Source organism: Bidens hawaiensis, unplaced genomic scaffold (assembly GCF_021521415.1).
Source record: "Bidens hawaiensis isolate Kalapana, Puna unplaced genomic scaffold, B.hawaiensis_p1.1 tig00015212_1, whole genome shotgun sequence".
Lineage (NCBI taxonomy): Eukaryota > Viridiplantae > Streptophyta > Magnoliopsida > Asterales > Asteraceae > Bidens > Bidens hawaiensis.
The window spans coordinates 224538-238338 of NW_027492353.1; the positions used below are offsets into that span (position 1 = coordinate 224538).

At 33.6% G+C, this 13801-nt stretch overlaps 1 protein-coding gene and 1 pseudogene across 2 annotated transcripts; both read right to left on the reverse strand.

The window, feature by feature from the left end:
- Positions 1-2676: 2676 nt before the first annotated feature.
- On the reverse strand, positions 2677-6152 carry LOC143548662 (putative trehalase; annotated as a pseudogene). Its single transcript, XR_013137995.1, has 11 exons — positions 5539-6152; positions 5322-5441; positions 5125-5240; positions 4945-5044; positions 4748-4857; positions 4595-4667; positions 4355-4522; positions 4181-4268; positions 3685-3784; positions 3398-3611; positions 2677-2796 (listed from the first exon to the last, which is right to left on the reverse strand). The product of XR_013137995.1 is annotated as a putative trehalase (transcript).
- A 1661-nt stretch (positions 6153-7813) lies between these two features.
- On the reverse strand, positions 7814-11226 carry LOC143548660 (trehalase-like). The gene is made up of 11 exons (XM_077039765.1): positions 10697-11226; positions 10479-10598; positions 10283-10398; positions 10107-10207; positions 9912-10021; positions 9756-9828; positions 9517-9684; positions 9343-9430; positions 8851-8950; positions 8564-8777; positions 7814-7932 (listed from the first exon to the last, which is right to left on the reverse strand). Exons 1-11 carry the CDS (start codon positions 11209-11211, stop codon positions 7846-7848), a joined length of 1692 nt encoding a protein of 563 aa, XP_076895880.1. The 5' UTR covers positions 11212-11226; the 3' UTR covers positions 7814-7845.
- Between the last annotated feature and the right edge of the window lie 2575 nt (positions 11227-13801).

A 13801-nucleotide genomic window follows, 5' to 3' on the forward strand; every position in this document is an offset into this window, starting at 1 on the left:
TCTTTGAACACAGATTCATGTTTAAAAAGCTAATGGATGAATTTTAGCTTTAAAGCATAACATGCACCCTTAAATATATTTGTAACTATCTTTTTAAATTACTTACATCAATGAACATTTGATATAGAAATGTTTTATCAGTATACTGTTTTCTATCAAAAGTCAAAGCCACTCAAAGGGTTGATATTTAAGGTTGATACAAATTTATCTCAAACGATGCAAAGTTGAGTCCAACAAAATTTATCTCAAAGGATGCATGAATCATGATGCTGCTAAATCCAACATTTGTCTAAAAGTGCACCACAATACTGCATTATATAATTTTCATGTTTCATTGTAGTGGCTAGGCAGTGATGGATCCAGAATTTTTCGTCAGTGAGGCATATTACAATTAACGAGCCAAGTCAAACGGTCTAGGTCAATAAATTACATTAAATTATAGCAAAAGCAAAAAATTACAACTCCGATGATTATGACAAGAGTGTTAAGTATAATAAAATAAATAAATCAGATGTCATTCAGTGGCAACATTTACCAACTTTAATATAAACAATTTATAAATATGAAAATTTGTAACAGTTTAGTTTCATAAGTTCTTAGTTAATGATAAACATTACATTTGTTTTGAGTTCTTTCAATAAGAAACATGTGTCATATATGTGTGAGATCTAATGAAAAAAATGGTCTTTGTCTATCATCTAACTAATATATTAAAGCAAAACCAATTTGTCTACTTGTCATTCTTCTAGAGTGTCCACCTAATGTTCCATGTCATCCATTTTCCATGCTTATAATTTTCACATAATTAATTAATTAATTTTAATCATAATGCTAATTAACATTTAAACCAATATATAACAAAAGCACTGGTCAAACTTAACATTTAAAGTTTTGAATTCATAACTTAAAAATTTACTTTGACTTTGTTACATCTAATCTAACTAATATATTAAAGCAAAACTAATTTGTCTACTGACACTTCTCCTAGGGTGTCTACCTAATTTTCTATGTCATTCACTTTTCATGCTTATAATTTCCACATAATTAATCAATTAATTTTAATCATAATGCTAATTAACATTTAAACCAATATATAACACAAACACTGGTCAAACTTAACATTTAAAATTTTGAATTCATAACTTAACATTTACTTTGATTTTATTACATCTAATTTAATCTATACATCTTGTGGTTTTGTAGAAAACAATGTAAAAAAATCTTTTAATAGCTATATATATATATATATATATTGTGTGTGTGTGTGGGGGGGGGGGGTTAAAATAAAAACCCACTTGAGTTGTGAAAACTCTAGATTCCATTCTCAACCACATGTTTTTAATTAAAGTTTAAATCTTGTAGTCCACAATTAAAGTTAATAAAAAATGAAAACATATATAAAAATTAGTAAAAAAATGTTAAAAAATAGCAAAAAAATGTTTTTTTGATTTTTTGATGTTTTGTATTAAATATAACAATACATATTACGTGTGTAACAAAAAAAAACGATGTTACATAGGGTTTTCACGGGTTTTCACAACTCAAGTGGGTTTTCATTTTATACTTTCCATATATATATATGTGTGTGTGTGTGTGTGTGTATGCTGTTTGAAATTTTTTCCACCCGTGTGTAACACGGGCCACTATCCTAGTTTAGGTAATATAATCATATATCATGGATTAAGCGATTACTATTTGCTAGGTCCATCCCTACCTCTTGTTCGAAATCAGCCCAAGAACACGATGACAAAATTTAATTTCAACCAAGCTCGAGTACTATTTATTATCTTTATTATGGTTATTGAAACTAATTACATAACTTCCTAAACGTACTAGATTCAAACTCCTAATATCTAGTAATCAAACAGCTTGATAAATATGCAAATAAATCAAACTATTAAACCGAAAAATACTAATAAAGTAAACCTATCTCAACTCTTTTACGGTTCATCCTCTTTGACTTTCACACATTAATTAATTAGAGTAATCTTTCATTATCTCTAACCTAACTTTTATCCTCCATGCCATCTTTCATTACTTCGTTTTCGATATCTTAATCATCGTAATTTATTTTTGTTTTAACTTTTGTATAGAAAATTGCACTAATATACGCAAAAAAATAATAATAAAAAAAAAGGACATACGACGAAAATTTATAAACAAACCATTTAAAGTATTATGCTATGTAAAGAAAAATGTTAAGACATCTATGCATTCTTTTAAATGACTCCAACTAGAAGTTACAAAGGATAGAAATAAAACAAATATAAATGACCAGTGCTTTTCAGTGGGCTCACAAAGTACAAGCTAGAGGTGCACAGAGTAACCGGTTAAACGGTTTCTAACCGAAAAGTCAACCAGTTACTAACCGATCCTAACCGTCGGTTAGTAACCGGTTTATATTATTGATTTCAAAACCGGTTACTAATCGGTTAACCGATTTTTTATTAAAAACCGGTTAATAACCGACTGGTTAACCCATTTTCTTTTTTTATTAATTTTCCAAAACCGGTTAGTACCCGACCTGATTAACCGGTCTAACCGGTTATTTCGCACCAAAAAAAACCGGTTAGGAAAAAAAACCGGTTTTCGGTTAACCAGTTAACCGGAATGTGCACCTCTAGTACAAGCTTCTCACACTTGGATAAATTTAAGGAATGATCCAGGCCCATCAGAAGGCCCAGGCCCAAGACCAATAGCTTCAACTAATCACTGGCAATATGGACTCAGATCTTCAGCCCATCCAAACTCCTCCAGGAAGGCCAGCACAACTCCATTAGACCACCCGAAACCAGTCTGTATTACATACCAACATTTCATCATAATAATAATAATAATAATAATAATAATAATAATAAAGTCCCTAAGGGTAGAGATGCACAAAAAACCCGGTTCCGGAGACAGCCCGACATACCCGAACCAGATCCGGACCTGCCCAACATGAACCCTAGCCAGTAGCCAGGAACCGAGGACCGGTTCCATCTCTACCCAGTCAAAATCCTAACATGCCAAAAATTGATATAAAAAGGGTCAAATCGGTCAAAACCCATCAAAAATCCAAATTTACCAGGAACCAGACCCGACCTTACCCCATTCTTGACTTCGTTGACCAAAGCTGGACCCAGTTCTAAAAAAAACCCCTGTTTGTGCATTTCTACCTAAGGCGACAACGTGTCTTACAACCCAAAAGGTTGGAGGTTCATTTCTTGTAGAGTTCACGGTGTAGGTTGTGGTGTATTTATAATATAAAATCTAGGACTTGTTTAATAATAATAATAATAATAAGCCTGGGCCTGGGCACGGGCACATAGCCCATACTGAAAACAGCCCTAAAGTAACAAGTCCAATAAGTTATGGCAAATATTAAGACATTGTGTATTTGTGTAACTATATTTACTTGTGGCACATATTCACCCCCTCCACCAAACTCTCCACACTTGCTTACATCATATTTCTCATGCATTGCTTTGGATTTTTTGTATGCAATATAATTAGTTCTAATCCACTTTATAGCAATATCTTTTGCTAATGATCTTGCTTCCTTTGATCCTGACTTAACTAGACCTTCAACTATCATGTGTTGTAAAGGGGCCCAACCATTTGGAAAATCCCTGTATACGACATAATAATGTCGTTATTAATTGTTAAAAACCGACAAATTACGAGTTTTATGATGTAGGTTACCATTGCTCGCCTGAATTTCTCAAAGAAGTTGCTATGCCTGCCGCATGTACCAGACCCGAGCTTTTAAGGCTTTGTGTAACTTTGTTTACTAAAGTTTCATCTTCACATATCATAGCAAGTTACCTTAAATCTTTTAGAAAAAAAAAGGAGATAATCCGTAATGAGCCAAGCCAAGCCAGACATGGCTCAAGCTTGGCCTGTTTATAGCACTTTATATATATTTTTTAAGTGTAATTTTTATTTATAACATAATATATTTTATTTAGTTATTTTATCCTAATTCTATGCATGAAAACAATTATTCTATAAATTCATATGAATCTATAAAATATTTATTTAATATGTTAAATAAAAATTATATAAATTAATAGGCTCATTTAGGCTCTCGAGCCAGCTTGAGCTCAATAACTGAATCTTGAGCTTACTTATTAAACAAACTTATTTTTAGGCTTGACTCGTTACACCCTTGTCCTATAAAAAAGATATCACAACGAACCTGTGTTGAATGATTGGAGCCACAAAGGGATGAAGTTTGAGGCAAATATATCTTGATTCTGGTGCGAAGCATCCCATTTGTAAACATCCTGAAAACAATTCCCAACCCATTAGACATTAGAACATATGGCTCGAACCCACGGGCTCATGGTTTGAATCATCAATGCATTGTTACCTTTTGGCTAGAGCTAGCATTGAGTAAGTAATCAAACCATTGTCCCTTGTTTTCGTCCCAAAAGACGATGTTCATGGCTTTCTTTCTTAATTCTGAAGCTTTAGCAAACTCTAAAGCATGATTATTGTCTCCAACGACATTTGCCAAGAAAGATATGTCAAGTTCCATCTGTCAAAACATTAAAAAAATTAACATTTTATAAATACATAATACGCATAAAAATTGGTTTCTAGTACGCACCTTTAATATGTATGCATTCAAATCAACGGGTACAATCGTCGTTGTTGACAACGTTGTGAGATCAGATGTATTCCTAAAACACAAATCATCAATTTTAATTAAAAAAGTTATATATAAAAAAAAGTAAATGTTTGTAAAATAAGTTTAGTTTACTTCATCCATCTAGTGCTAAAATCCCAACCAGTTTCTGCAGTCGAAGCTATCTCACGATACAAACGCTCTTTCTCACAATCATCCTTAAGTTTACTTGCAGTCTCAGTATCCTATGAAACAAAAAAATAAATATGTATGTTCAAATAATAAAATATTAAAGAAGCGATCGTTAAACTAATTATGGCGTGACATCTTACGATAGTAAATGATTCCGGCCTAGGTGATTCCACATAGCATAGTACCGGCTTAAATTGTGTGTTACACCATGACTATCCTCAATTGTCACATTATGTATTCATGTAACAATTTAACACAAAAGCCTAAGTAACGGAACGGATAAAAAATGTATTATAGCGTTAAAAATCATAAAACGTTACCCGAATTCCAAAACTTATGTTCTTTGATCAGGGCCATGAGTGCCTTCTTGACCAAGTCAACGTCGTTAGTCCGTTTATATACTTCAATCACCATAGAACTCAACAACGGAGGCTGACTGAAAATAGTTCCATCAAACATTAACATGCGTCCCTTTTCGTACTTTTTGAAGTACATTTAACAAACAAAACGTATTTACCTTCTATTCGTGTAATACGCCCGGGCCCCATTTAAAACGTACCCGTACGTGTCAATCAAGTCAATCAAATTGAGAACTATCCCTTTTGCTGTCTCATACATTTTACTAGCCAATAGTCTCCTTCATGATATAATAACATAACATAATATAATATAACCTAGCATAATTTAATATAATATGATATAATATAATAACGTAAATTTACTGATTTATGTACCTTATAACCCAATAAGAATCCCAATAATAAACCTCTTGAAACCTTGACCCGGGTATAATCACCGGGTATTTCAAAGGCAACAAAGTATGCAACTCCAGGTTTTCCAAAACTTGACCCGACACTTTCCGGCTCAAATTCTTCCAAAGCAAATGAACTTCCAAAGCCCAACTTCTCACACCCGGGTGGACCACTTTCGGCAAAAACCCTTCCGGGTCCACCACAAAGTCAACGGGTTCGACATACTCCAAGTCAGCATTCGCACCATTCAAAAACTTGTTCAAAAACCCGTTCAAATCCGAAACCGAAACCGACCCGTTCTCCGTCCTCGGGAGACCGTTAAACGCGCGCTTGTTAAACGCGCGCTTGACAGTTGGAAGGTCATACTTCAACGACAAGTCAACGTAAAATTTCGGGTCAAATTTGAACATTCCAAATGTTTGAAGAGCTGTTTGTTGAACAGTTTGAAGAAATGTGACAAGTGGGTTGGTGGGGGCCACCGGACCATGGTCCGTTAGTTTGCAAATGTGTGCAGACTCTGAGTTGACCACTATGGCTGCAGTCAATGATACCAATAGAGTGAAGTTGACAAGTTTTATGTATCTAAAGGATGTCATTTTAGTCTGCTAATAAAGGACCAGTGTGATCCATTTATATAATATGATGATGATGATGATGATGATGATGATGATGATGATGATGATGATGATGATGATGATGATGATGATGTGGTGGATGGATGCCTTTGTTATATCCAGATATTAATTCAACTGGCTAGAAATTTGTTATTTTTTTTTTATTATTTTCTTTTAATGAGTTTGGTGAATAGCATAGTAAACATGCCAATTATTACATGGGACCTGGACCAGACAGGAAGAATCATTGTAGTTATAGCAAATGGGCTATAAAGACGGATAAGATTTTATGGAAAGCGAGAAATGATGTGGCGTTTAATGGGTTGAGGTTGCATGAACACGATTTTTGAAGACATTAAGTTGTTATCATTCAATGTGGCGTGTCACCCTGATGGATTGTGTCAAGTCAATTATTTAATGTGTCCGTTTGGTGCATGGTTACAGGTCGGTCGACTAGGGAGTTACGAGTACTCGGTCAAGTTAGAGAATATTCTGAATTACTCGTTGAGTACTCGGCTGCCTTGACCGAGTTTTACAGCATTGGTTTGGTGGAGTATTGGTGGGAATAGATGTCTAGTATATGATGACCTATGATTATCACTTGTGTGTGGGGTTGAATTATATTTTGATTTGCAAATCTATGGCCAACAAGTATTAATTTTGAGTTCATCAAAAATTAAACTTACTCCCGTTGTTTAATATGAATAAATTCGATTACCCAAATTAACCTGTTGTCTAATTTTGAGTTCATCAAATAAGCCAATATAGATTTTTTTTCCCAAATCAACTAATTATTTGAAAAACGGGCCGTGATTGCCACATATAAAAGGTATCTATTTTTTAACGTGTTTGGAGTTCTTTTACAAAGGAACATGTATCATATATGTTAGTGTTAGAGATCTAATGAAAATCGGCCTTTATCATTTATGTGATATCATGGATTAGGGCAGGAAGGGTGTAATTCAGGTAATATAATCGTAATCGGGTAAAGCAGCCTCTTAGGATACACCGTTCCCTGCTAGGGTAGTGCTATTGAGGTTGTAGTCATTAATTAGGGAAGATGAACGAGGACAGAGTTCCATATCTCTAACCTAACTATTAGGTCGTAGTCATCGATTAGGGTAGTCTCTATGTCTAACCTAACTTTATCATCCGTGTCATTATTTCATCATCACTTGTATCACATATATAAAACGGATATACGATGAAAATATGTAAGCAAGCCATAATGCCGTTCGAACTTTTCTGGTTTAAATCAGTAAGTATGAGATGGTTTTAAAATATAATAAAAGGTTATACTTGATATAAATATTTTTACCACATTTTCAAATGTGTAATGTTTTGTAAAAAAAGGTTCGCATTCAAGTATTATTTTAAAATGTCTAAAACTACAAGTTTGACTATAATAATAATAAAAAAAAAAGTAGTTATTACATCAAAACAAAAGGCAAGCATGCAACAATCTGCGTCACTACTCTTTTTTAAATTGCAGAACATAATCTTTTAAAAACTACATTTGTTAAAATGGTTAACAAATATATAAATACGAGAAGACCCGTGGTCTAGGGCTTTTCACTGGGCTCACTAAAGTACAACCTTCTCACCCAAAGATTAATATTTTGAATGATCCACGGCCAACAGCTGGCTCAGGCCCAGCCCCAATAGCTTCAACCAATCACTGGCAATATGGACTCAGGTCTTCAGCCCATCCAAACTCCTCCAGGAAGGCCAAAACAACTCCATTGGACCACCCAAAACCAGTCTGTATTACATTCCAACATTTTCATTATAAATAAAATAATTAAAAGAACCTGGGCATGGGCCATAGCCCCTTAAGTAACAAGCCGATAAGTTATCAGTGTGCGTGGGTCGCTTCGGTTCTGTTTTGGGTGAAAACCGAACCAAAAACCAAAATTTCGGTTTTTGAGTTTTTTAAAAATCGTTTGGTTTCGGTTATTTTGGTTCTGATTTTTTTTTGCTTTCAATTGGGTTCGATTTTAGTTTTTTTGGTTTTGCAATTTGTGCTTGAAAATTTTGGGACGAAAAATAGCTGGCAAAAAATAATTAATTTAGGCCTAAGTTTTTTTGTTGGTTAATAGTTTATTGATTTTTATACATATGGTTAAACTATATATATCAAATTAATATAAAATACTTAAAATTCAAAATAAAAGATAAGAATCTATAAGTTTGGTTCAGTTTTTAATTACACGTACAACTGAAACTGAACCAAAAGTTTGGTTTTTTGATTAAAACATAAAAGTTATTATGATAAAACTAAATTGTTAGTTCTTGTTTCGGTTCGGTTATATCCGTTTATTGGTTTTTTTTGATTTCTTACACACCTTACTTATGACAAGTATTTAAGAGTTAATTGTTTTAAGTATACTTACTTGTGGCACATATTCACCCCCTCCACCAAACTCTCCACACTTGCTTACATCATATTTCTCATGCATAGCTTTGGATTTTTTGTATGCAACATAATTAGTTCTAATCCACTTTATAGCAATATCTTTTGCTAATGATCTTGCTTCTTTTGATCCCGACTTAACAAGACCTTCAACTATCATGTGTTGTATTGGGGCCCACCCATTTGGAAAATCCCTGTTTTCGACATAATAATGTCGTTATTAATCGTCAAAAACCGACAAATTACGAGTTTTATGATGTAGATTACCATTGCTCACTCGAATTTCTCAAAGAAGTTGCTATGCCCACCGCGTGTACCAGTCCTGAGCTTTCAAGGCTTTGCGTAACTTTGTTTACTAATGTTTCATCTTCACATATCATAGCAAGTTACATTAAATCTTTTAGCAAAAAAAAGGGAGATAACCAGTAACGAGCCAAGCCAGACATGACTCAAGCTCGGCCTGTTTATATATATATATATATATATATATATATATATATATATATATATATATATTAAGTATATTTTTTATTTATAACATAATATATTTTATTTAGTTATTTTATCCTAATTCTATGCATGGAAACAATTATTCTATAAATATATGTTAAATAAAAATTATATAAATTAATAGGCTTGTTTAGACTCGCGAGCCAGCTTGAGCTCCATAACTAAATCTTGGGCTCATTTTTTAAACAAACTTATTTTTAGACTTGACATGTTACACCCTTGTCCTATAAAAAAGAGATCACAACGAACCTGTGTTGAACGATTGGAGCCACAAAGGGGCAAAGTTTGAGGCAAATATATCTTGATTCTGGTGCGAAGCATCCCATTTGTAAACATCCTGAAAACGATTCCCAACCCATCAGACATTAGAACATATGGCTCGAACCCACGGGTTCATGGTATGAATCATCAATGCATTGTTACCTTTTGATTAGAGCTAGCATTGAGCCAGTAATCGAACCATTGTCCCTTGTTTTCATCCCAAAAAATAGCGTCCATGGCTTTCTTTCTTAATTCTGAAGCTTTAGCAAACCCTGAAGCATGATTATTGTCTCCAACCACATTTGCCAAGAAAGATATGTCAAGTTCCATCTGACAAAACATTAAAAAAATTAACATTTTATAAAACATGATACAAGCAAAAAATGGTATCTAGTATACACCTTTAGTATGTATGCATTCAAATCAACGGGTACAATCGTAGTTGTTGACAACGTTGTGAGATCAGATGTATTCCTGAAACAAAAATAATCAATTTTAACAAAAAAATTATATGTATAAGAAAATAAGCAAATGTTTGTAAAATAAGTTCAGCTTACTTCATCCATCTAGTACTAAAATCCCAACCAGTTTCCGCAGTCGAAGCTATCTCACGATACAAACGCTTTTTCTCACAATCATCTTTAAGTTTACTTGCAGTCTCAGTATCCTATGAAACAAAAAAAAATATGTATGTTCAAATAAGAAAATATTAAAGAAATGATCGTTAAACTAATTATGGTGTGACATCTTACGATAGTGAATGATTCTGGCCTAGGTTGATTCCACATAGCATAGTACCGGCTTAAATTGTGTGTTACACCATGGCAATCCTCAATTGTCACATTATGTATTCCTGTAGCAATTTAACACAAAGCCTAATTAGTAACGGAACGGATAAAAAATGTATTATAGCGATATAAAACATTACCCGAATTCCAAAACTTATGTTCTTTGATCAGGGCCGGGAGTGCCTTCTTGACCAAGTCAACGTCGTTAGTCCGTTTATATACTTCAATCACCATAGAACTCAAAAGTGGAGGCTGACTGAAAATAGTTCCATCAAATATTAACATATGTACTTTTCATACTTTTTTGAAGTACATCAAAAAACAAAACGTATTTACCTTCTATTCGTGTAATACGCCCGGGCCCCATTTAAAACGTACCCATACGTGTCTATCAAGTCAATCAAATTGAGAACAATCCCTTTTGTTGTCTCGTACATTTTACTAGCCAGTAGTCCCCTGCATGATATAATAACGTAACATAATATAATATAACATAGCATAACTTAATATAATATGATATAATATAATAACGTAAATATTACTGATTTATGTACCTTATAACCCAATAAGAATCCCAATAATAAACCTCTTGAAACCTTGACCCCGGTATAATAACCGGGTATTTCAAAGGCAACAAAGTATGCAACTCCGGGTATTCCAAAACCCGACCCGACACTTTCCTGCTCAAATTCTTCCAAAGAGAATGAACTTCCAAAGCCCAACTTCTCACACCCGGTTGGACCACCTTCGGCAAAAACCCCTCCGGGTCCACCACAAAGTCAACGGGTTCGACATACTCCAAGTCAGCATTCGCACCATTCAAAAACTTGTTCAAAAACCCGTTCAAATCCGAAACCGAAACCGACCCGTTCTCCGTCCTTGGGAGACGGTTAAACGCGCGTTCGACGGTTGGAAGGTCATACTTCAACGACAAGTCAACGTAAAATTTCGGGTCAAACTTGAACGTGCCAAATGTTTGAAGAGCTGTTTGTTGAACAGTTTGAAGAAGTATGACAAGTGGCGTTGTGGGGACCACTGGGCCATGATCACAAGCTGACGTAAGCACCATGGCTGCTGTTAATGTTAACAACATGAAGGTGGTTTTTATGTATTGGAAAGAAGCCATTTAAGGATTATAATTAAGGGTTTACATGAATATAGGAAGAACATGTTTTGTTGTTTATATACATATGAATATAAGATAATGTTACCTGACATAACAAGGGCCGGCTTTTGGAGGTATTTGATTTGAACGATGAGACTGAATCCTTAAACTTGGTTGTTAGTGAAACTCAATCAATATGATTATGTAATTAGTAGGCTTATTTATGTTTGGTATATGTATATATGTTCTACACGTCATCCAAACAAAATTTATGCCATTTTCTTTTTCTAATGATTTTCTATTTTGATCGGATATTTGGATTATTAATGTGTGACTGGCTCACCTGATTATTTATAGCCTACTTGAGTTATAAGACTATATGTAATGGGCTGTAGGGATGGCTCGGTACCGTACCGGTATCGACCAGTACCGGTACTGAAAATCTCGATCCTGAAAATCGTAAGGTACCGGTATCGAAATGTCAGTTCGGTATCGGTATTTAAGGTAAAATTCGGAAAATACCGGTACCGTACCGGTTCCGAAAACTCAAAACCTTGGTACCGATAGTACCAAATCGGTACCGATTTCGGTATCGGCACCATACCGATTTTTGCTCATCCCTATGGGCGGCAAAAATAGGCGAGAGGGGCGATATTGGACCCCCCCCCCCCCCCGATGATAAGAGGGGTGACAAAAAGAGGGGGGGCGACAAATATTTGTCGCCGGCGTGATTTAATATTATTATATTAAGTATGTGTGTAATATATATATGTATATACATACAGCGCGCGAGCACACACGCATATATATATAATGTAATGGGTCTACAACACCATTACACCCCTAAAATGAAAATGGTCCTCTGCTGACATGAGGCCACGTATCGAAAATCGCTCCTATTTTGTAGCCCTCCACTACACATAACCTAACTTAATAAAAAGTTAATAAAGATGTTTGAGATTATTTATTATATGAAAGGATAAGTTGATAAGTTACAAACTTACAACTTAAAAGTTATAACTTATTACTATATAAGGAATCCCAACGCCTCCTTAAAATGATTTTTGCTAATTTGGTAATGACATAATTGCGCCATAAGTCATATTTTTCATTTTTTTTCTTTATAAAACGCCTTTGAAATATCAAAAAGTATTTGACATGTTATTTATAAAAAATATTTTTAAAAAACATTTATTTAACATGTATAATACATAGAGTTTCTAACCTAACGTGGATTACTTATTAAATAATGTACATATAAATAGACATAAATCACTAACTAATATCTTAAGATTAATAATATAGGATAAGGTTAATGCATAGCTTGTAATGCAACAATAGCACTTTAACGAAAGTTAACAAAAGGTGCATAAGCCGCTTTCTTTTCTTTTTCTTAATTGGTCCGTTTTCGGTTCCAACATTCAAACAGGTTTTCATTTGAGTCAACAATAGTAAAAACCAGTTTTTATAAAAAATATTTTTAAAAAACATTTATTTAACATGTATAATACATAGAGTTTCTAACCTAACGTGGATTACTTATTAAATAATGTACATATAAATAGACATAAATCACTAACTAATATCTTAAGATTAATAATATAGGATAAGGTTAATGCATAGCTTGTAATGCAACAATAGCACTTTAACGAAAGTTAACAAAAGGTGCATAAGCCGCTTTCTTTTCTTTTTCTTAATTGGTCCGTTTTCGGTTCCAACATTCAAACAGGTTTTCATTTGAGTCAACAATAGTAAAAACCAGTTTTTGTTCAAACCGGTTTTCGAGTGGAAACAGCTCAGTTTAGTTTCAACCCGGTTTCATTTAAACCGAAACGATTTGTTATCATTTTAACTAGTTTCAACCTGGGTACTCCTGACCCGATTACAGACTAGCGGTATGGTTCCATTTGGTTTCTAACAAGTTTTTGCCAAAGCGGTTTCTGTACGCTGGTGAATACCATTTATTTTATACCAACTCTCTAACTCTAGCTCATAATAGGAAACTAATAAATAAATTTATATTTAATTGTAATTCAAAAGGAGTGGCGACGTAGCTTATTATATGCTTACTTGTCCCTCAGAATTATATTCTTTTATTATTTAGAGTGTCTCGAATTAAAAAAAAAGAGAGAAATAAAGTCAAATTAAGATAAGGATAACCTTAACTGTCAACAACCTTAGCATTAAAAATCTGGTTGATATCTTAAAGTAGTCAACAAACACTGCTCCCTGCCTACTCATGAGATTTGAGTATAAATAAAAAATAATAGTAGAATATTTAAAATTGAATTTTCATTTTGTAATTCATGAGTTTTTTTGGTAGAGTTTATTCATTTTAGGTTTGAAACCGACTAAATTAAATACCAAATTTTGAACAAGGACCTAAACGAATAATCAAATCGGTTTTTCTGTTTTATTCTATTGAAAACTGAAAAATAAAGCGTATTTTTATTTGGTTTTCGGTTCCATCAGGTAAAATTTCAACTCAAACCGATGAAAACCTCTAAATAGTTACCGGGCAACATGTCATAAAAGTGAAATTGGTAACAGTTAG